Source organism: Silene latifolia, chromosome 2 (assembly GCF_048544455.1).
Source record: "Silene latifolia isolate original U9 population chromosome 2, ASM4854445v1, whole genome shotgun sequence".
NCBI classification, from domain to species: Eukaryota; Viridiplantae; Streptophyta; class Magnoliopsida; order Caryophyllales; family Caryophyllaceae; genus Silene; species Silene latifolia.
Window position 1 is genome coordinate 2,718,469 of NC_133527.1, and position 20,443 is coordinate 2,738,911.

At 37.7% G+C, this 20,443-nt stretch overlaps 4 protein-coding genes and 1 long non-coding RNA gene across 9 annotated transcripts; 3 read left to right on the plus strand and 2 right to left on the minus strand.

Moving 5' to 3' along the window:
- The first annotated feature begins 1,054 nt into the window (after positions 1–1,054).
- On the plus strand, positions 1,055–3,879 carry LOC141642016 (uncharacterized). Of its 2 annotated transcripts, none has more exons than XM_074450674.1 (3): positions 1,055–1,216; positions 3,313–3,523; positions 3,627–3,879. In XM_074450674.1, exons 2-3 carry the CDS (start codon positions 3,329–3,331, stop codon positions 3,717–3,719), a joined length of 288 nt encoding a protein of 95 aa, XP_074306775.1. In that variant the 5' UTR covers positions 1,055–1,216; positions 3,313–3,328; the 3' UTR covers positions 3,720–3,879. The 2 variants fall into 2 exon arrangements, with proteins under 2 accessions (XP_074306775.1, XP_074306774.1); XM_074450673.1 differs by having other exon boundaries at positions 1,060–1,216; positions 3,305–3,523.
- Positions 3,880–4,255: 376 nt separating this feature from the next.
- On the plus strand, positions 4,256–6,840 carry LOC141642017 (uncharacterized). The gene is made up of 2 exons (XR_012543154.1): positions 4,256–4,581; positions 6,275–6,840. It is a non-coding gene; the product is annotated as an uncharacterized LOC141642017 (long non-coding RNA).
- A 1,399-nt stretch (positions 6,841–8,239) lies between these two features.
- Positions 8,240–10,138, plus strand: LOC141627189 (putative nucleoredoxin 1-2). The gene has a single exon (XM_074440602.1). It carries the CDS (start codon positions 8,240–8,242, stop codon positions 10,136–10,138), a length of 1,899 nt encoding a protein of 632 aa, XP_074296703.1.
- Positions 10,139–10,543: 405 nt separating this feature from the next.
- On the minus strand, positions 10,544–12,968 carry LOC141642018 (putative nucleoredoxin 1-2). Its single transcript, XM_074450676.1, has 2 exons — positions 12,839–12,968; positions 10,544–12,570 (listed from the first exon to the last, which is right to left on the minus strand). Exon 2 carries the CDS (start codon positions 12,567–12,569, stop codon positions 10,683–10,685), a length of 1,887 nt encoding a protein of 628 aa, XP_074306777.1. The 5' UTR covers position 12,570; positions 12,839–12,968; the 3' UTR covers positions 10,544–10,682.
- A 1,453-nt stretch (positions 12,969–14,421) lies between these two features.
- Positions 14,422–17,400, minus strand: LOC141642019 (putative nucleoredoxin 1-2). Of its 4 annotated transcripts, none has more exons than XM_074450680.1 (3): positions 16,893–17,400; positions 16,194–16,469; positions 14,422–15,560 (listed from the first exon to the last, which is right to left on the minus strand). In XM_074450680.1, exons 2-3 carry the CDS (start codon positions 16,465–16,467, stop codon positions 14,584–14,586), a joined length of 1,251 nt encoding a protein of 416 aa, XP_074306781.1. In that variant the 5' UTR covers positions 16,468–16,469; positions 16,893–17,400; the 3' UTR covers positions 14,422–14,583. The 4 variants fall into 4 exon arrangements, with proteins under 4 accessions (XP_074306781.1, XP_074306780.1, XP_074306779.1 ...); XM_074450679.1 differs by having other exon boundaries at positions 14,422–15,738; positions 16,177–16,469; XM_074450678.1 differs by having other exon boundaries at positions 14,422–16,460.
- Positions 17,401–20,443: the final 3,043 nt, after the last annotated feature.

Sequence of the window (20,443 nt, forward strand, 5' to 3'; positions counted from 1 at the left end):
GGGTGCCTGTCGACCACAGGTGGGAGAATAAAGAATAAGAGGAAGAAGAAATGTGAAAAGGAGGAGGTTGTGCGGTAGTGCAGTGGTGCGGTGGATGTCGATTTTGGTGGTGGCGACATGATGGTCACGGTGTTGTCGTGTGGAAGGAGTGCGGAATGAGAGAGGAGAGAGAGGTTGCAGTGGTGTGGGTTGTGGATTGGTTTGGCAAAGTCGGTTAGGTGGTGTTGGTGTGGTGGCGTCGGCGTCGGCGTGATGTTGGCATGGTGGAACGAGGGCGGGGGAGGTGGCGGTAGTTAAGAAGGTGATGATGGTGACTCGTATGGTGGTGGGTGAAAAAAAAGTATTTTTGGGGTGATTTTGAAGAAGAAGATGAAGATGGATGGTTTAGGTATTTAAAAGTTGGTTTATTATATAAAATAAGGATTTATGTATTATTAATGTATTAAATAACAAAAATATAGGGTCATTAGTGAGAGGACTAACGGAGTGATGACAGAAGTTTGATTAAGGGCATTTTGGGAAAGAAAAAGGTAAATACAGGGGTACCATATGTAGAAACTTAAAATGAGGGGTACCATGTGTAATCTGCCAAAATTCGAGGGTACCATGGGAAATATCCATTTTTTTAACTACGCCGTCCTAAGTTAAGCCGGCATTCGAGACTGTTTTAAATAAGGTAACTTATGAGTCAAGACGGTTTTAAGTAACATCTATAATTTGTAATTAGTTTTTCAAATTTTTTCATTTTGAGTAAAATGATAACCAAACACCTATGATTTTTTCAATCATTTGTGTAATTTTTTTTTTTTTTTAAGTAAAATAGTAGTCAAACAACAAATATAATTTAAATCACAAAATCACAATATAGACGGCACATATCCGTCTATTACTAAAGACGAGTCAAATACAATACAACATTCCTAATAGGACAAACAATAAACAAGTGGGGTGATGGGGGCAAAAAATATAACCACTTCAAAGCTATTTAACCCGTCTTTAGCTATAGACGGACAAGACTAGCTCAACTTAAATAAGGTAACTTAGAGATCAAGACGGTTTAAATAAGGTAACTTACGGGGCAAGACGGTTTTAAGCAAGTATAAAGCTGCAATATCAACATTCGCGAATATTCACGAATAGAGAGGAAAACCCCAGAAAATTAGAACACCTCAATTGTTAGGAAGTTATCATCATAGTCTAATTTCTTTTAAGCCAGGTAATTCTTTTTTCACAATCATCAGAATTTTAATTAGTTTTTCAATTACTCATAATTTTTCTGTTTTGGGAAACATAATTATTAGCTAATTATGCGATTATGTGGGGTGTTTGATTTTTGAGCTCTTATCCATGAAAGTTTGCATCTTTTTTGTTCTCAGACTGAATTTTGATCATTTGAAGAAATAATCTTTAAATTGTGATTCTGGACTTTGATACTCTTTCTGTTCCGTTTGTTTGTTTACCTTTTTATTTTATGTGAGGCGTATTTTAATTAAAGGTAAACAAATGATTGGGGCGGGGGAGTATTTGATCGGTAGTAATAATATTAATAAAAAAGCGGGTAATTTTGGCGGGAAGGTTGGTTTTGCTGACGATAATTTCATGGTACAAATCAGCCATGTTAGTTCAACTGTTGTTGTACCGAACAACAGGATGCACACCAAGTGTTTGATTAAATGCCTGAGAGAAAAATGAGAGCGAAACAGATGGAGCAATAACAGAGTGTAGGACTAGTTTTAGATAGTGAGGAATGTGGATATCATGACAATGGTGCTGAGGAGACGAATAAGAACCGGAATATGGGTAGCGGTGGGGGGCCGGTGATAGTGGATGGGGAGACGGATATGGAGGCGGAGAGGAGACACTGTTGAAGGTGTTATTGTATATATTGGGAGCAAGTGGGTATAGTATAGTGAAGGGTTACTTTGAGTGAGTAATACATTATCCAACCAACAAGATTGGTTTGTCACCATACCATCCTTTAATCCTAAATTCTCGTCGTACTTTTATCGATCCTCTCCACAATTTCTCAAAGACGCCGTCGCTCTGGCATCCCTTTTCCCAGCGTTTTGCCATTTTCTGCAACTCGGAATGTTGATTTTACTCTCTTACATCCAGGTGTGGTGTCTCGAGTTTAGGGCACTGACTAAAGACTTGAACAATGAAATATCATTGTGTGAAGTGTGGTCATGACTCATGAGGTTGAAAGACCCTACATTCAGTACTTGCCGGGGCACCTCAGTTGGTGATGAGTACACAGAGTGAACTAATGATCCTTCTTATTGATTTGATTTTACATAGGCCCAAACCTTACATACACCTACTCTTCAGCCTTCTTGACCACAAGACGGTGGCAATTAATGCCTTGTTGTTGAAATCATCTCTTATTTCTTCTTACTTATGCTTGCAAGTTATGAATTTGAATGCTAACTCATAAGCATTTTAAATTTAGGGTGTGTTTGGATTGAGTGATTTGGAGGGAAAAGAAAGGGAGTGGAAATAGGGGATTTAAAATCCCTTGTTTGGATAGGAAATGAGGGTGGAGGGAAATGGAGGGGGAGAGATTTGGAGGGATCCAATTTCCCTCCTCCAAGCCTAATCAAAATCTCTCCACAATAGGCAAGATTTGGAAGGAAATTGTATCCAAACACCTACACCCCATTCCCCCTCCCCTTCCATTCTCTCCCTTTCCCTTCCCTCCTTCACCCTCCCCTCCATTTTCCTCCATTTTTGATATCCAAACATACCCTTAATGTTTGGACTTGCGTATTTTTAGCCGTGCCCTTCTTTGGAATTTAGCACGTCTTTCCTGTCCTTTCTTTTATCAACGAAAGTTGGAATTTGTGGAGGGGTTTTCTTCCTACAAAGAGTTTTTACTTACAGAGTTACTGTAATTGTTTTCTGTTACTTAAAAGGTTTATATGCTGGCCAATTGGCCATGTTGGTATGGGACTTCCCTACTTTAGCTGTTTACACTGCGGATTTGTTCGTTATATCATCAAATCCATTTGCTTTAAGGGTTATCATTAAATCATCATTTAGAAGTTGTGTTGGGGTATATATCAGCTGCCACGTTCTCAAATTTTTCGTGTACTGGGTGCTCAGAGGATTGTGATTTCCTTTTCATTCTCCCCCTTCTTCGAGAACAATTATCTACTAGACAGTAGGATGGATCTGTAGGAATAATTAGAGATTCTTGAGTGAACTTTATTTGTTGCATTAAGTTTTATTTTACTATCTTCATCGAAGGTTTTATCTTCCACGTATATAGTATGAGCATCAAACTAACTCACTCCATATCATCAAGCTCTCTAGAAGCAGGTCGCTGACAATGGAATCCAAGAGGGACCAAACAGAAGTTAAACCGGCATCATCAACTGTTACTCCGTCTCCAACGCCAACTTCATGTCGAAAAAAGAAGAAGGATGATGCAACTTTCCTAGAGGATGTAAAGGACCATATCGACGAGTTCATACACGCTTCCATGGATGAACACAAGTCCTGCTTTACTAAGACCATTCAGAAGGTTGATATTCTATGTTTATATACTCCATCTTGCTTATTTCGTTTTCGATGTTCATGTATTTATACATTCTGATCCTTTATTTTCTTTTTATTTTTCTGAGCAGATGTTTAGAATGTCGAAAGTAGTGGAGCAGAGGACTTCTGAGCAGCAGGAAGTAGAGAGTATTCTGCCTCTTCAGACAACAATCTCAAAATAAATCATCTGATCATTTCATGCTATAAGACTAGTAGTGTAATGCATGGTTTCATACAAGACTTACGAGTAGTGATGAGTTTATGACTTGTGAGTTACGAAATATTTGTCGTTGAAGTATCTTGAAAGCGAACATCAAATGGAAAGCAGTGTTATTGATGTCAGTTATGTTTGCCCATAAGGTTTCCCCTATTTGTATTTTATTCCATCATGAACGCGTGATCGAATCACAATGGCCATTAGCTATTTAGCTGATCACACCTTTTCACAGGACAACGTTGAGAAGTTGAGAACGACTACTCGAGGTAGTTTCCCTTTATTTTAGATCCGGCAATTCCCCCAGTTGGTTAAAATCGGGTAACGATGGAATTTATAAAAGCCATATATATGTCGTTGCATCTTTTTATCTTTGATCTCGGATTAAATATAATACATATGAAACAATCTCACATGAAATAGTATTAGATTATATTAAAATGACATTGCTTAATACATAGAATCATATACTCCCTCCATTTTTCTATTTTTACCCCATTTCATTAAAATATACTTCACATATATTTGGGTCGAGTCATATTAATTCCAATCAATGCTAATTAGAAGTCATGCTCAGGTCCTCAATTTAGGTTCGAACCGTATATAAGTTGGGTCATTTGAATTGAGTCAATTTTCCCGGGTCCAAGCCAAATCAATTAGAAATGGCTTCTGATTAATTAATCGTTACAAATTTTTCCCTCTTTCCTCACAGAAAAGATCAAAATCGCAGCAATATTACCAAACCCTAGAAAATCGAAGATCAAAAGCTACAAATTGCGAGAAACAGCAGATTAAATTCCATACTTCTGTAAATCACTTCCTACAACAAGGTCAATAATTTAACATCTTCTCTTTTTCCTTTTTTTTTTTTGGTTTTTTTAAGTAATTTGGGATGTAATTGTATGTTATATGAACAATTGAATTGCATTTGTATTGATTGCGTTAGAAAATGCTTCTGATTTGATCGGTAATGTAGTTCCTTCGTTGTATCGAAAATCGCCATTGTTAATTATACCTATGGAGCTGAAGCTTAATGTAGTTTTGAAAAATAGGCTTTTAGGAAGTAATTGTAACTTACATGAACAATTGAATTGCATTTTAATTGATTGCTTAGAAAATGCTTTTGATTTGATCGTAAATTTAATTCATTTTATTGATTGTATGTAAAATCGCCATAGTTAATTACATTTGTAGAGCTGAAGCTTACTGTAGTTGTAGAAATTGCTCTAAAGTTTTAGAGATTGCGCTGAAATTTATACACATAACGCCACTCCGGAAATGCTTGTGTCACTCTATTATTTCCTCGGAAATTTAAGTTATTTTGATCAGTCACTCACATAGATTCAGTGGCGCGGTTGATTTTAGATTGGTATTGTCGCTCCTTGGAGTTTTAGTTGGTGTTGTAAGACGATTGACATTGGATCCATTATTGCAGTAGAGTGTCACTTAGACGGAATAGTGTAATAACAATAACGATAACTACATTACCTCAATGTATCATGGAGCGAGGTAATGCTACCTACATGTATGGTAGAAAACAGTCTTGTCATCTTCAGTCGTCTTTACACGTTTTATAGGCATGTTATATTGTACAAAAACTTATATTAGACAGTCTTACGAGTGTGAATGACTCGTTAATCCTTTTATTGAATAACTAGGATGCCTGTGTTACCTAGTGAAGCACGTATCTTGCTGTCTTTGCAAAATTAACACGGATTTCCCCCAAAACAATAATAGTGTCATTATTATCATGTCAACTCAGATACAGGGCAACTATTAGTGGTATAATCTCGATGAACAAGCTCACTAATCTCACTGGTGTGAGTGTCGAAGTTATGTTTGTTTGGCTTAATATTGTTGAGAGTAGAAGGAATAATCTTGAGTTTTCTGTTGAGATCAAGGAAGGCTGGTAATTTGGCAAAGACGGGTAAGATATGTGCTTCACTAGGTAACATTAACTCAGTGTGTCAATGGAGCAAGGTAATGCTACACGTATGTTGGAAAACAGTCTTATGGTTTCTGATCTTCATGCTGTCTTTACACGTTTCATAGGCGTATTATACTGTACGAAAATTTATATTAGACAGTCTTACTAGTGTGAATGACTCGTTAATCCTTATATTGAATAAGAATGCACAAGTCTGCTAAATTGGATGCGCTTCATTTTATCGTGAAATAGTAGCATTCAGTGGGCAATTGTCGGTTAAGGTTAAGACTGCATATGTTTGATTCCCTATCCCTACCATTTTCAGGAGCCTTGTTTTGTTGTTATTCACTAGGATACGCTTGAGACGGTCTCTCGCAAGATACTCTGATTTTATCTATATCCAACCAGATGATTCATTTTCCACCTGGCTGCTTGTGATTTTCTATTACCTAGACTCATAGTGACTGGTGTATGTATTTTCAGTTGCATTACATTTATGCACTTGATTTCAAGCCAATTAAATTATTATGCTTCATGGCTTACTTCACTATCATAGTTTCTGTGGCCATGAAATACATTTCGACATTGGTATGCAGAGTTTGGCTGAAAGAGTAGCGAGCAGTTCTATCTGATTGGAGATATGGATTCTGAAGCTGCACGCACGGCTAGGGAGTCTCTGGACTTGGCATTTCGCATATCCAACATACTTGACACGGGATTAGATCGTCACACTCTTTCGGTCCTTGTTGCACTTTGTGACGTTGGCATGGATCCTGAATCACTTGCTGCTCTTGTCAAGGAGCTTCGAGAGAACCCACTTCCTGTTTAACCAAGCCGGCTGATTCCCCCATCTAACTCCTGAATCAACTTGCTCATGATGTGCCCTTTTTTGTTGCATTCAGTTCTAGGGGTTTTTGTTGAGTGATTGTTCAGCTGTTTAATACTCTGCTTGGGTGTTTGATTTCTCAGTAGTGACTACAACAAACTTGGGTGATGTTTTCAAACCTGGAAAAGAAGAGTCATTTGTATTAGGTTTAGGCTGGTTTCAGGTACCTTGGACACGCGCACAGGCCGCACACCCACTCAGTCACTCATTTGTATGCTGATCAGACAAGAAAGCATTTGTAACTTATTGGTTTGCGAGGTGCTGTTATTGACTGAATGTGTTGGCTTCTGCAAGTAAAATGCTTGTTGATCAAACTTGAGAAAAAATGTTGGGATGGACACATAAAAGTAATGCATAGTCTCATCGTGTTACCGATAGAGTAACCGATGGAAGTGGAGGCCATGCTCAAACCCCGAGGCGGGATGTCACAAACACTTGATTTTACATTGTTCCGGATTCATTCAACAAAGTAGGATGAATGCATGGCCGAGGCGGGATTCATTGTTCCGTTAGATGAGAAAGATATTTATTTACATGAGCAGCATGCTGCTGTTGATGAGATGCCGTGGCCAATTATTCCTGTCCAAGCTGTTATTGATGCTTCTGTGTTCGGGGAAGATGGCAAAATGTTATTGCCAAACTATGATGACAGATACGAGTCACACTGTCTACTGATTGTGTTCGGGGAAGATGGCAAAATGATTTCGAAAGAGGCTTACCACAAACTAGAGGAGGAAGGTGTCACTGAATCTCTGTTTGCTGATACTCTTTACCAAGAAGTTGTTAATGACCTAACTCACCTTAACCATCATGATCCCTACTATGATTGAAGCGCGCGTCAGTATTTATCGAAATTTCATAGCAGTATAAGTAAATTTTGTGTGCTTTCAGTTTTCAGAAAATTGCATCGAATGCTACTATTTCACAATAAAACGAAGCTCTTCATATTTAATGAAGTTACGCGTTCTCATCTAATTAAACGATTTATGAGTCTGTCTTCAACATACAATAAATTGTAGCATTACGTCTCTCCATTAATATGCAGTTAATGTATTATAGAACTGGTTGTATATACAATTTATTCAATGTAGTTGAGCTTTGTTATAAAGATATCGAGTTCTACTAACAAAACTATCGAGTTATGATACAAAGTTATTGAACTTAACCGAATAATTAATTATTAAGCTAAATTACTTTGTAAAATAGCTCAATAATTATTAATATGTGGAGTCCAAATTTCTTTGTTTTATTTGAAATATGCTTAATTGTTACGAGTAATTCTTTTTTCGATGAAATTATTGTGTTGATTTCCATTTTCAAACTTCAGTTCTATGCGCATTTTCATTACTTAGATGTTTTTACATCGGAATTTCCGTGTATTAGTTCATCAAAATAAAAGCGATTTAGTGTTTAATTAGATTGATGCGTCTGACTTAAGAACGTAGCAACGAAAGCAATTAATGATTGAAAACTAAACTTAAGGTAAAGTTAATTTATATTGCGAGATATTCGATCTTCAATTTGTTAAGTTTTCTAGTCTATGTCAAGTATCCTAGGGTTTATGTTAAACTAGTTTTTATGGAAATCGTATTAGTATAAATAGCGACCTTGTTAGCAATGAAAGCTAGATTGATTTTTCCGGAAAATATTTTATTTTACGGTAAAATAAAATCCAATGAGTAAGTTTTCCAAATGGTTTCCTTCTCCTTGTGGCATTCTTTTGGAAGCCATAGACGATAAGAAGGAACAATTGAGATTCAAACACGAATCTTCAGACGAGGAATTTTCAGCAGAGGAATCTTCAGACGAGGAATTTTCAGCAGATGAATCTTCAGACGAGGAATTTTCAGCAGACGAGGAATCTTCTTCAGATGAATCGTTGCCACTCATCGAGAATTTAACAGAAATTGATGAATCAGACGACGGAAAACTGAAAGGCACGAATTTAGATGTCGTACCCTTTTTGTCAAATAATGGTAAAACGACTCACTTGGTACGAAATAATGATCAAACTGTTAAAATCGAAGTAGTTCGTGGTAAATACCTACTAATCTGCTGTGTTAACCTTCCTGTCAAGTGTTATTCCAACGATTACGACATTTGTCGTTCCCTGATAGATTCATACCCTAAATTACATGGAAATTTATTCGAGATTGTTTTAGTCGCTAATATGAAACCTAGTTTTAATCTTCGCAAAGACGTTTTTGACGCGTTCTTTTCAGCATTCCAGTGTCTTGCAGTACCCTTCTCTGAATTTGACACTCGTAATTCTATAAGCTCTTTTATCGGCCTCAACCCTGGTCGTGATATTATTGAAACCGTTTTGGTTGATCCCACGGGATGTATTCTGCAGCATCGTAAAGCGTCTGATTATTTTCTTACCTTTGGGTCTGAATGGTATCCCTTTACTGACGATTTTGTGGAGCTCCTCGAAACACAAGACGATATCTTGAGAATGAGGTTGGATCCTTTTTATCAGAAAAGGGAAAGCGTGTCTCCCAAAGCTGAAGCTATTGTGGACTCGTATAATCAACAACCACCGCCTCTGTCCCTCCACGCTGACATTCTTCTGTGCGACTGTTGTCTCGTTCTCCACAGAGTCGATCCTGATGCCGGTCCATCCATGACCGTGTCACAGCTCAGCGAGAAGTACATCGGGTTGTACCTATGCTATGACGGGGAATACATACACACATTAAACAAGGTTCATAAGGAATGCGTCGCATTGAATCAAGAGCTCGAGGTTCTGATAATAGGCCTACCTCTTGACGATGACCCAATATCGTACCATAAAAACCTCCTTGAACTCCTAAAGCTTAACGAAATTACGTCGTGGTTTCTATTTCCCTTGGAAGAAAACAGAATGGTCTACCGCAGACTGTCGCGAGTATTTGGTAGTGAAGAGGAAGATAGGCTAATTATTTTGCCACCTTATAATAGCGGACAGCCTGGTGAGATCGAGGCAAGAGCCTTGATCGCTCAATTTGGAAGGAATACGTATCCTTTCACCGCAACCAAAGTTGTTGAGCAAAGGTACAATGCGCTCAAGTCGCTCAACCCAATTTTGTGGTTTAGAGATAGCAGGAAAAAGAAGCGGACTTGTTTGATCCGCAATGACAGTAACTCTTATGTACGTAAGTCTACGCTTGTTGACAAGAAGTTGCTCCTATACCTCGACTCGCTTCGACTACCTGACGATGGTGAGTTCTGCTATCTGCTAATGAAGAATTACGATGAAATAAAGGCGAGTGGGTGTGAAGTTGTGTTTGTTCCGTTAGATGAGGAAGATGTTTATTTACATGAGCAGAATGATGCTATTCCTGAGATGCCATGGCCGATTATGCCCGTCCAAGCTGCTGTTGATGCTAGTGTGATTAAGCAACTGTTACCGCGAGGCCATGATGACAGGTCAAACCGTCTACTGATTGCGTTTGATGAAGATGGCAAAATTCTTTCGAAACAGGCTTCCTGCAAACTAAAGGAGGAAGGGGTCACTGAATCTCTATTTGCTGATACTCTCTACCAAGAATTAGTTGACGACCTAATTCACCTTCAACCTCATGAATATGAATGATTTCTAACCGTCTTTTGTTAAAAATGTCGCTTCCCAGCTTTAACATGCACTCTACTAAAAACACAACCTGAGTTCTACAAATATTGTTCTACTTATTATTACTGAAATATAAAATGACAACAATTCAATCGTATACAAATATTATCAGTCTCAGTGACAAGAACTGTATCCAAATTCATAAAGTTTGTAATTTCTTGTAATTTAATTTTCAGATCAGATTCGTTTTAAATAATATAATTCGCACGCATTGATAAACTGTAAGGTGTGAAGGAAGATATTGCAATTAAGCGAAACATGAAATTTTTGTGGTCCGGTTTATCTCTCAGCTAAACGATCTACCGCAATACATTCTAATCAAGCTTACAACCCGTAAACCAGGAAACAGTAATATTAAGGATGTTACCATTAGAATCAGTAATAATAATGAATCATCAGAAATTGTCACACAGGATACTAGAATAAGACCGTCTCATATGTAAGACGGTTCTTTTGCGTAATAACTAACATAACTTACCTAAGTTAGTTGATAACGTTAGTAATAAAACTAGCGGTAAACATGAGGGTTAAGGAGGGTTAGGTCGTCAACTACTTCTTGGTAGAGAGTATCAGCAAAAAGAGATTCAGTGACCCCTTCTTCCATTAGTTTGGCGTTAGCCCGTTTCGAAAGAATTTTGCCATCTTCCCCAACCGCAACGAGTCGACTGGTTATACCGTCTCTATCATCGTCGCCTGGCAAGATCAGTTGCGCAACCACACAAGCTTTAACAGCATCTTCGACGGGCATAATCGGCCATGGCATCGCATCAATGCCAGGATGCTGCTCATGTACAGGTATATATTTTGAATTTAACGGAACAAACACAACCTCACAGCCACTAGCCTTAATTTCAGGGTAATGCGCCATGAGCAGCCAGCAGAACTCACCCTTGTCGATATGAAACTGAAGCCAGTCAAGATATAGGAGCAACTTCTTGCCATCAACCTTAGACTTGCGTACATAAGATTCACTGTCATTACGGACCAAACAAGTGCGCTTCTTTTGCCTACAGTCTATAAACCATGAACCTGGGTTGAGTGACCTGAGCGCATTGTACCTTTGCTCAATGATTTTGGTAGCGGTGAAGGGATATGTATTCATTCCAAATTGATCGATAATACCTCTTGCCTCGATCTCACCAGGCTGGCTGATATTACAAGGTGGCAGAATTACTAGCTTATCATGCTGCAGGTACTGGACAAATAATCTCCACAGCCTGCGGCAGACCTTCCTGTTGTCTTCGTAGGGAAAAAGAAACCAAGATGTGATATTGAAAAGCTTCAGGGCTTCAAGGAGGTCTCGACGATACGCTATTGGGTCCTCGAAAATAGGTAGGCATACCAGCACTATCTCCAGCTCTTGCTTCATTGCTAGGCATTGCTTATGGACCTCGTTTAGAATATCCATGAAATCCCCGTCACAACACAGGTACAACCCAATGTGCTTGTTGCATAGCTGTGACACTGTCATGGGTGGACCGGCAGCAGGATCGACTCTTTTCAGAACGAGGGACGGGTCACAGAGAAGAATATCAGCGTAGAGGGATGGAGGCTGCAGCAGTTGATCATGAGACGAGTCTATTATAGACTCAGCTCGGGGAGACACTCTTTCCCTCTTCCCATATAAAGGATCCACCCTAATTCTCAAGATAACATCAGATGTTTCAAGGCTCTCTACACAGGAGTCAGTAAAGGGATACCATCCAGACCCATAGGAATAAAAATGCTTATAAGCGTCGTGATGCTGCAAAATATCCCCTTCTGGACCAACCAAAATGGTCCCAATAGTAGACTTGAAGCCGATAGAGGAGCATATAAAATGACGAGTGTCAAAGTCAGAGAAAGGTACTGCTAGGCACTCGAATGCAGAAAAGAAAGCGTCAAAAACGCCTTCCCTGAGATGAAAATCAGATTCCATATCAGCCACCAAAACAATCTCAAATAAATCTCGACGTAACTCAGTATATGCATCTATCAGAGAACGGCAAAACCAAGAGCCAAAGGAACAATAATTGACAGGCAGCTTAAGACAGCAGATTAGTACGTGTTTATTACGAACAACGTCCAATCCAACAGTTTCGCCATTAGAGCGTACCAAGTGAGTTGTTTTACCATTATTTGACAAAAAGGATACCACATCCAAATGCCCGCCTTTCATAATCTCGACAATTTCACTTTTATCACGTGCTGATATTTCTGTTGACAAATATTTCTGTTTTTTGTATTTTGAGGATTCCTCTGGATTCTGATAAATAGATTGTTTGATTATGATATTCATTTCTTGCTTCTTCTTGAGGATGACATGAGATAGAATGCCAGTTGGGTAAGGAAACCACGGGCAAAACTTCACCCTTGGCTTTCGATTCAAATGTTGAACAATTCTTTTACTTGGCATCCTAAAATATAAATAATCCACATATTATTAATACTACAACAAACAATTGTGATTTCTATATAACTAAATAAATGGGATTAATTGTCATCATTAATTATAAATAATAATTGAAATTAGGGTTTCTTATGAAACCCTAACTCCAATTAACAATTGGGGATTTGAAAATCGTTATTTCAGCTGCTTCAATTTAAATCATAATTTTGAAATGAAAATCAAGTACAGTATTAGATTGTAATTCAAAAACTAGAGTTTAAGATTCAAATCATTACCTGATCAGATCTGGTTACAAATTTCAATTCAATGATCTCTCGGTACAGCGGAGTCGTTCTCGATTTTTGATTATAATCGAAATTATTTCTAGGATTTATTAGATTTTTGATTACGTAAGTCGTAAGTAAAGTAAAGAGGGAAAGAGAGACTGAGAGTGTGCGTGTGTAATTGGATTTGGAGGTAATTTGATAGGAATTTGGGTCGGGTTAGTTCGGTATTGGGTTGTTTAAAGTTTCACCTCATACATGACATGAGTATGTATTTGGGCCGGATCATTTTGTTATGAGGTTATATACTATGTATTGATGCTTAGTTTGAGAAGGGGCAAGGCAGAATGAGGCAATGGGGTCGTAAGGGAAAGAGGCGCAACTCGCGAGTCGCGAGGCGAAGGCAAATGATTTTTAAAACGAACATCCATATTTTATAACCAAATATTGTGTGAGAATAGTCCCGTCCTGTCCCTTCTTGATTTAATAAGTGCTAGCACGTATTTACCAGGTAGCTGAAATTTTGGTCAAATAAGCTACTTTGATAAAAAAAAAAAAAAAATCACCGTTTGGCAAGGCATTTCAAGTACCTGATTTGGTCAAAGTAGCTTATTTGACCAAAATTTTAGGTACCTTATTTTTTTTGTAAGCGTTTGACAAGTAGCTTATTTAACCAAATAAGCTACCTGAAATGGATTTCGGGTACCTGATTTGATTTGATTTTCCGTTTTTACCCTTAAAATCTATCCTATTAAATAATTATCATATCTTTTTAGTCTATTTCAAATAATCCAGCATGGTAACTAGATCTGCCAAATGGGTTATTCAGGTCGCATCATTTTCGAATCAATAACTATCGAGTCATTTATCGAGTTTGGTCATTTTTGGAGGGAGTTACTCTCGGTCGATTCAATTGGGGTCAAGTCATTATAGGTCATTTCGGGTCAGGATTTTGTTTAAAATAAGTCATCTCGGGTCATTTCGGGTCTATATTTCAGATCATTTTCCAATCTCGGGTCAACCATATCGGGTAGGACTATTCGGGTTGGGCAGTAAGTGGATTATACATACGATGTATTACCATCAATTGCTTAGTTTTTGAGCATTACAATAAAGTTTTCGAGTTTTGTTTTAAAGTTTCTGAGTTTTACTATAAAGTTTCTGAGTTCATTCAATTAGACATTAAGCTCAAAAAATTACAATGTAACTCAAAAACATTACATATAAGCTCAGTTAAATTTGAGTTTTGTTGGCAAAAAATTAAAATGTAACTTATAAACTTTAAAAAGCTAAGAAGAGAAACACAAGCTCAAAAACTAATGAAGTTTGAGGTAATACATCCAATGTATGTATGAAGTTCATATTTCTCTTTAATAGACTCGATTCCAGAGCCAATTAGAAACCATCCAAAATAAAGAACTACACACTAGACTAAGACGGTCATGCATGTAAGACAATTCTTTTGCGCAATAACTAACATACAACGTTAGTAATACTACAAGTCTGATAATCTAAATCACATAAAAGCTACTTATACTACATACTCCCTCTGTCCCGGGCATTTATTGTCCTTTTCCATTTTGGGCTGTCTCAGTCATTTGTTGTTCTTTCTATTTTAAGAATGAACTTGATGAGTAATTTGATCATTCTCATTCAATTTGTTTCACTTGTCATTTAGTTATTGGCCTTTTCCTCATTCCTTGGTCTTTGTGCCAAAACGAAAAGACAACAATTAACCGGGACGGAGGGAGTATAAGTTAGCTTTCCCGGTAAGCATGAGGCTTGAGGCAAGTTAGGTCATGAACCACTTCTTGGTACAGAGTATCAGCAAACAGAGATTCAGTGACCCCTTCTTCCATTAGTTTGACGTTAGCCCGTTTCGATAGAATTTTGCCATCTTCCCCAACCGCAATGAGTCGACTGCTTAAACCGTCCTTATCATCGTCACCTCTCAAGATCAGTTGCGCAACCACAGAAGCCTTAACAGCAGTTTGTACAGGCATAATCGGCCATGGCATCTCGGCAATATCAGGATGCTGCTCACGTATAGGTACATATTCCTTATCTAAGGGAACAAACACAACTTCACAGCCACTCGCCTTAATTTCATGGTAATGTTCCATGAGCAGACAACAGAACTCACCATCGTCAACATCAAACTGAAACGAGTCAAGATATAGGAGCAACTTCTTGCCATCAAGCTTAGACGTACATACATAAGCGTCAATATAATTGCTGACCAAACAAGTGCGCTTCTTTTGCCTACTGTCTATAAACCATGAAACTGGGTTGAGTGACTTGAGCGCATTGTACCTTTGCTCAATGAGTTTGCTTGCGGTGAAGGGATATGTATTCATTCCAAAATTATAGATAATACCTCTTGCCTCGATCTCACCAGGCTGGCTACTATTACAAGGTGGCAGAATTACTAGCTTATCATACTCCATGTGCTGACCAAAAACTCGCCACAGCCTGCGGCAGACCATCCTGTTGCCTTCAAAGGGAAAAAGAAACCACGACGTAATATTGAAAAGCTTTAAGGCTTCAAGGAGATTTCGATTAAACGTTATTGGGTCATCGGACATAGGTAGGCTTACTAGCACTATCTCTAGCTCCTGCTTCATTGCTAGGCATTTCTTATGGACCTCGTTTAGTCTCTCCATGAAATCCCCGTCATAGCATAGGTACAACCCAATGTGTTTGTTGCAGAGCTGTGACACTGTCATGGGTGGACCTGCAGCAGGATCGACTCTTTTTAGAACGAGGGATGGCTCACAGAGAAGAATATCAGCGTAGAGGGATGGAGGCTGCGGCAGTTGATCATGAGACGAGTCTATTATAGACTCAGCTTGAGGAGACACTCTATTTCTCTTTCGATACAGAGGATCCAACCTAATTCCCAAGATATCGTCCTGTGTTTTAAGGCGGTTCAGATAAGCATCAGTAAAGGAATACCATTCCGACCCATAGGAATAAAAATAATCACAAGCGTCATGATGCTGCAAAATATTCCCTTCCGGACCAACCAAAATGGCTCCAAGACTGAAATCGAAACCGATAGAGGAGCATATAAAATGACGAGTGTCAAATTCAGAGAAGGGCACTGCCAGACACTTGAATGCAGAAAAGAAAAAATCAAAAACATCTTTACGAAGATGAAAACGAGGTGCCATGTCAGCCACTAAAACAATTTCAAATAAATCTCGACGTAACTCAGAATATGCATCTATCAAGGAACGGCAAACTGAATAGTCATAGGAAGCAAGGTGGACAGGCAGCTTAAGACAGCAGATTAGTACATATTTACCACGAACAACGTCAATTTTAGCAGTTTCGCCATTAGAGCGTACCAAGTGAGTTGTTTTACCATTATTCGACAAAAAGGATACCACATCCAAATGCCCGCCTTTCATAACATCTGTTGTTGATGACAAAGGTTTCTTTTTTTTGAACTTCGGAGGCGATTCTTCCTCTGAACTTTCATCTGAAGAATCATCTAAAGAATCATCTGACAAAGGCTTCTCCATCTCTATGAAATACGTTAGACGGCCAGAAGAAGAAGGAAACCAGTGCGAAAACTTCTTGTTCCTTGGACATGACATCTTTCGATTCGAATGTTCAACAATTCTTGTACCTGACATCCCTAAAATAATACGAGTAAATAATTGATCTATTTAATTATTATTAATACTACAATAAACAATTGAGATATCTAAATAACTAAATAAATGGGATTTGAAAACCATGAAACCTTAATTAGTACTGTAGTTGGTTTTCAGTTAAACATGAAACCCTAATCTAATTAACAATTGGGGATTTGAATATCATCATTACAGCTGCTTCAATTAAAATCATAATTTTGAAATGAAAATCAAGTACAGTATTAGATTGTAATTCAAAACTAGAGTTTCAGATTCAAGGACATTGGTAAAACAATTGGGGATTTATAAATCAACATTTAGAAATTATTAATCATAATTGAAGTTAGGGTTCCATATGAAACCCTAACTCCAATTAACAATTAGATTATAATTCAAAAACTAGAGTTTAAGATTCAAACCATTACCTGATCAGAACTGGCTACAAACTTCAATTCAATGATCTCTCGGTACAGCGGAGTTGTTCTCTGTTTTTTATTATAATCGAAATTATTTCTAGGGTTTATGTGATTTACTGTTGAACATTACGTAAGTCGCAAGTAAAGTAAAGAGGGAAAGAGAGACTGAGAGGGTGTGTAATTGGATTTGGAGGTAATTTGATAGGAATTCGAGTCGAGTTAGATCGGTGTCGGGTTGTTTTAACTCATACATCACATGGGCTAGGTAGCACCAAAACGGACACTGACACGACACGGACACGCAACACGGCACTCCATGAAATTTAGGACACGGGACACGTTATTTAAATTTTAAAAAATATATATTTTATAGTTATTTATGTGTGATTTTATTTTTGAAAAAATATTGAATATTAAATTTAAATAAGTGAAGTTAAAAATTAACGTTATTTATAACACACTCTCTTTTCCAAAACCAAAAACCAGTACTGAAGTCAAAGCCGATAGAGGAGCATATAAAATGACGAGTATCAAAGTCAGAGAAAGGTACAGGCACTGGAATGCAGAAAAGAAAGCGTCAAAAACACCTTCCCTGAGATGAAAATCAGATTCCATATCAGCCAGACAGCCACCAAAACAATCTCAAATAAATCTGGACGTAATTCAGTATATGCATCTATCAGAGAACGGCAAAGCCAAGAGCCAAAGGAACAATATTGGACAGGCAGCTTAAGACAACAGATTAGTAGGTGTTTACCACGAACAACGTCAATTTTAACAGTGTCGCCATTAGAGCGTACCAAGTGAGTTGTTTTACCATTATTTGACAAAAAGGATACCACATCCAAATGCCCGCCTTTCATAATCTCGACTATTTCACTTTTATCACGTGTTGATGGATGGAGACCGACGACACCAAAGTTGGACGAGCCCAAATTACTTAAATCCATTGACAAATATTTCTGTTTTTTGTATTCTGAGGATTCCTCTGGATTCTGATAAGGGTTTTTTGTCAAACACAACCTTTAAAAAACTTTTTTTTCCAAACACCACCTTTAAAAAAAAAGTTTGTCAAACACAACCTTTAATAATTTATTTTTTGTCAAACACGACCTTTTGGTCGGGGGGGTTTATGTGAGATTTTTATTAGGGTTATGATGCTTTATTTGGTCTGAATTTTGGTATGTAGGTAGAGGGGAGTGCAAGGTAGGTCGTAGTTGTGGTGGTTGCGGTGGTTGTTGCTTGCAAGTGGTGGTTCGAGAGGAGTAAATTGACTCACGAATAAGTCATACTTTAACTTTTTTTTATTTGTATTTACCTCCACTTCGCTCCTCCATCCCTACTTTACACACCGATAGACCCCATATAAAGCCACCTATTGCCACCATATTGATAACCCCTGGAAAGCTTACACTCCCACCTTTCCAACGAGTCTAAAAACACCTCAAACCGACCACGTTTGCTATTTCAAACATCGACTGAAAATCACCGCATTACAAGTGATCAAACTTTCACAAAAAGGTTGTGTTTGACAAAAAAAAATTATTAAAGGTTGTGTTTGACAAACTTTTTTTTTAAAGGTGGTGTTTGGAAAAAAAAAAATTTTAAAGGTTGTGTTTGAAAAAAAACTCTTCTGATAAATAGATTGTTTGATTATGATATTCATTCCTCGCTTCTTCTTGAGGATGACATGAGATAGAAAGCCAGTAGGGTAAGGAAACCACGGGCAAAAGTTCACTCTTGGCTTTCGATTCGAATGTTGAACAATTCTTGTAATTGGCATCCTAAAATATAAATAATCCACATATTATTAATACTACAACAAACAATTGTGATTTCTATATAACTAAATAAATGGGATCAATTGTCATCATTAATTTTAAATAATAATTGAAGTTAGGGTTCCACATGAAACCCTAACTCCGATTAACAATTGGGGATTTGAAAATTGTCATTTCAGCTGCTTCAATTTAAATCATAATTTTGAAATGGAAATCAAGTACTGTTAGATTCTAATTCGAAAACTAGTTTAAGATTCAAATCATTACCTGATCAGATCTGGTTACAAATTTCAATTCAATGATCTCTCAGTACAGCGGAGTCGTTCTCGATTTTTGATTATAATCGAAATTATTTATAGGGTTTATGTGATTTACGTCGTTCTCGATTTTTGATTATAATCGAAATTATAAGTCGCAAGTATAGTAAAGAGGGAAAGAGAGACTGAGAGTGTCTAATTGGATTTGGAGGTAAATTGATAGGAATTGGGTCGGGTTAGTTCGGGATCGGGTTGTTTCTACTCATACATGACACTAGTATTGGTATAATGGTATCCGGCTTCGTCCGGGCTACCTCTATTTACTTTTTCTGTGTTAATTAATGGATCACCCACGGAGGAAATTCGGCCATCTAGAGGATTTAGACAGGGGATCCGCTCTTTCCATATTTATTTATTCTTTGTGCGGAAGCTTTGTCTAATTTAATGCGAAGGGCGGTGGAGAGAAATGCTATACATGGTCTTCGTGTGGCTAGTAGTGCGCCCTCTGTTTCTCATTTATTATTCGCGGATGACAGCATTTTCTTTGTCCGGGCAACGTTGGGAAAAGCAGATGTAATTAATGGTATTAAGTTGGAGGTCCAAAAACTAACTAATCAACCCACTTACAACTCCATATATTTTTAGTCCGTCTTGCTTAAGACCGTCACTATCCGTCTTAAGCTTAAGACGGATAGTGGTCTCTCACACAAATGCAAGTGGGAGGTAAGTGGATATATCCATTTCCCACCCACTTGCCTCCCACTTGCATTTGTGTGAGAGGCCACTATCCGTCTTAAGCTTAAGACGGATAGTGACGGTCTGAAACAAGAATTTGTGATATATTTTATATACACAAATTATAGAATAAGACGGTTTTCCAGGTAAGATGGTATTTTCCTCCAAAAAATATGCTTATTAATACTTTGAATAGCCTCAACCCTCATGTGCAATCAGGATGTTGTCACTGATATGACGATCAACAACAAATCCGTTTTGGAAATCACCCACTAAGTACTCCTTAACTCTGGAAAGCATATTAGTGATAGATTTCGTAACAATTTTCATAATAACATAACCTAGACTTATAGGTCGATATTCTTGAGCCTGACTGAATTAGCGCACTTCGGAATTAGGGTAATAAAAGTTCTATTTATTTCCTTAACAACATTACCTTTGTTAAGAATTGTCAATACTCCATTAGTAACATCATTCTTAATCGGAAAATAGCACCGTTAATAGAATAATAATAATCGTATCCAGTGATCTACTAGTTTTAATTAATACATTTCTGCTAAAGAAAATGTAGAGAGTAAACTACTCTCTTAAAAAAAATGGTTGATATACTATTTATTAGACACTATTTTCTTTTTTATCTTAACTAGTTGTTGCTCCGCGCCCTACCGGGCGCGGTGCCCCAATTCGGCCAGTCGTATAAACGATATAGTTATGAAATATCGTAGATGGAATGGAAGACGGGATTAACGTTCACAACTAATAGCGTAGAAAGCGATACACAGTATTT

Excerpts from the sequence above, each read along its gene's own strand:
- LOC141627189 (XM_074440602.1), top strand. The coding sequence starts at position 8,240 with ATGAGTAAGTTTTCCAAATGGTTTCCTTCTCCTTGTGGCATTCTTTTG.
- LOC141642018 (XM_074450676.1), bottom strand. The coding sequence starts at position 12,569 with ATGCCAAGTAAAAGAATTGTTCAACATTTGAATCGAAAGCCAAGGGTG.
- LOC141642016 (XM_074450674.1), top strand. The coding sequence starts at position 3,329 with ATGGAATCCAAGAGGGACCAAACAGAAGTTAAACCGGCATCATCAACT. Across the intron at positions 3,524-3,626 it reads TTACTAAGACCATTCAGAAG|ATGTTTAGAATGTCGAAAGT; the intron begins GTTGATATTCTA and ends TTTTCTGAGCAG.
- LOC141642019 (XM_074450677.1), bottom strand. The coding sequence starts at position 16,467 with ATGTCAGGTACAAGAATTGTTGAACATTCGAATCGAAAGATGTCATGT.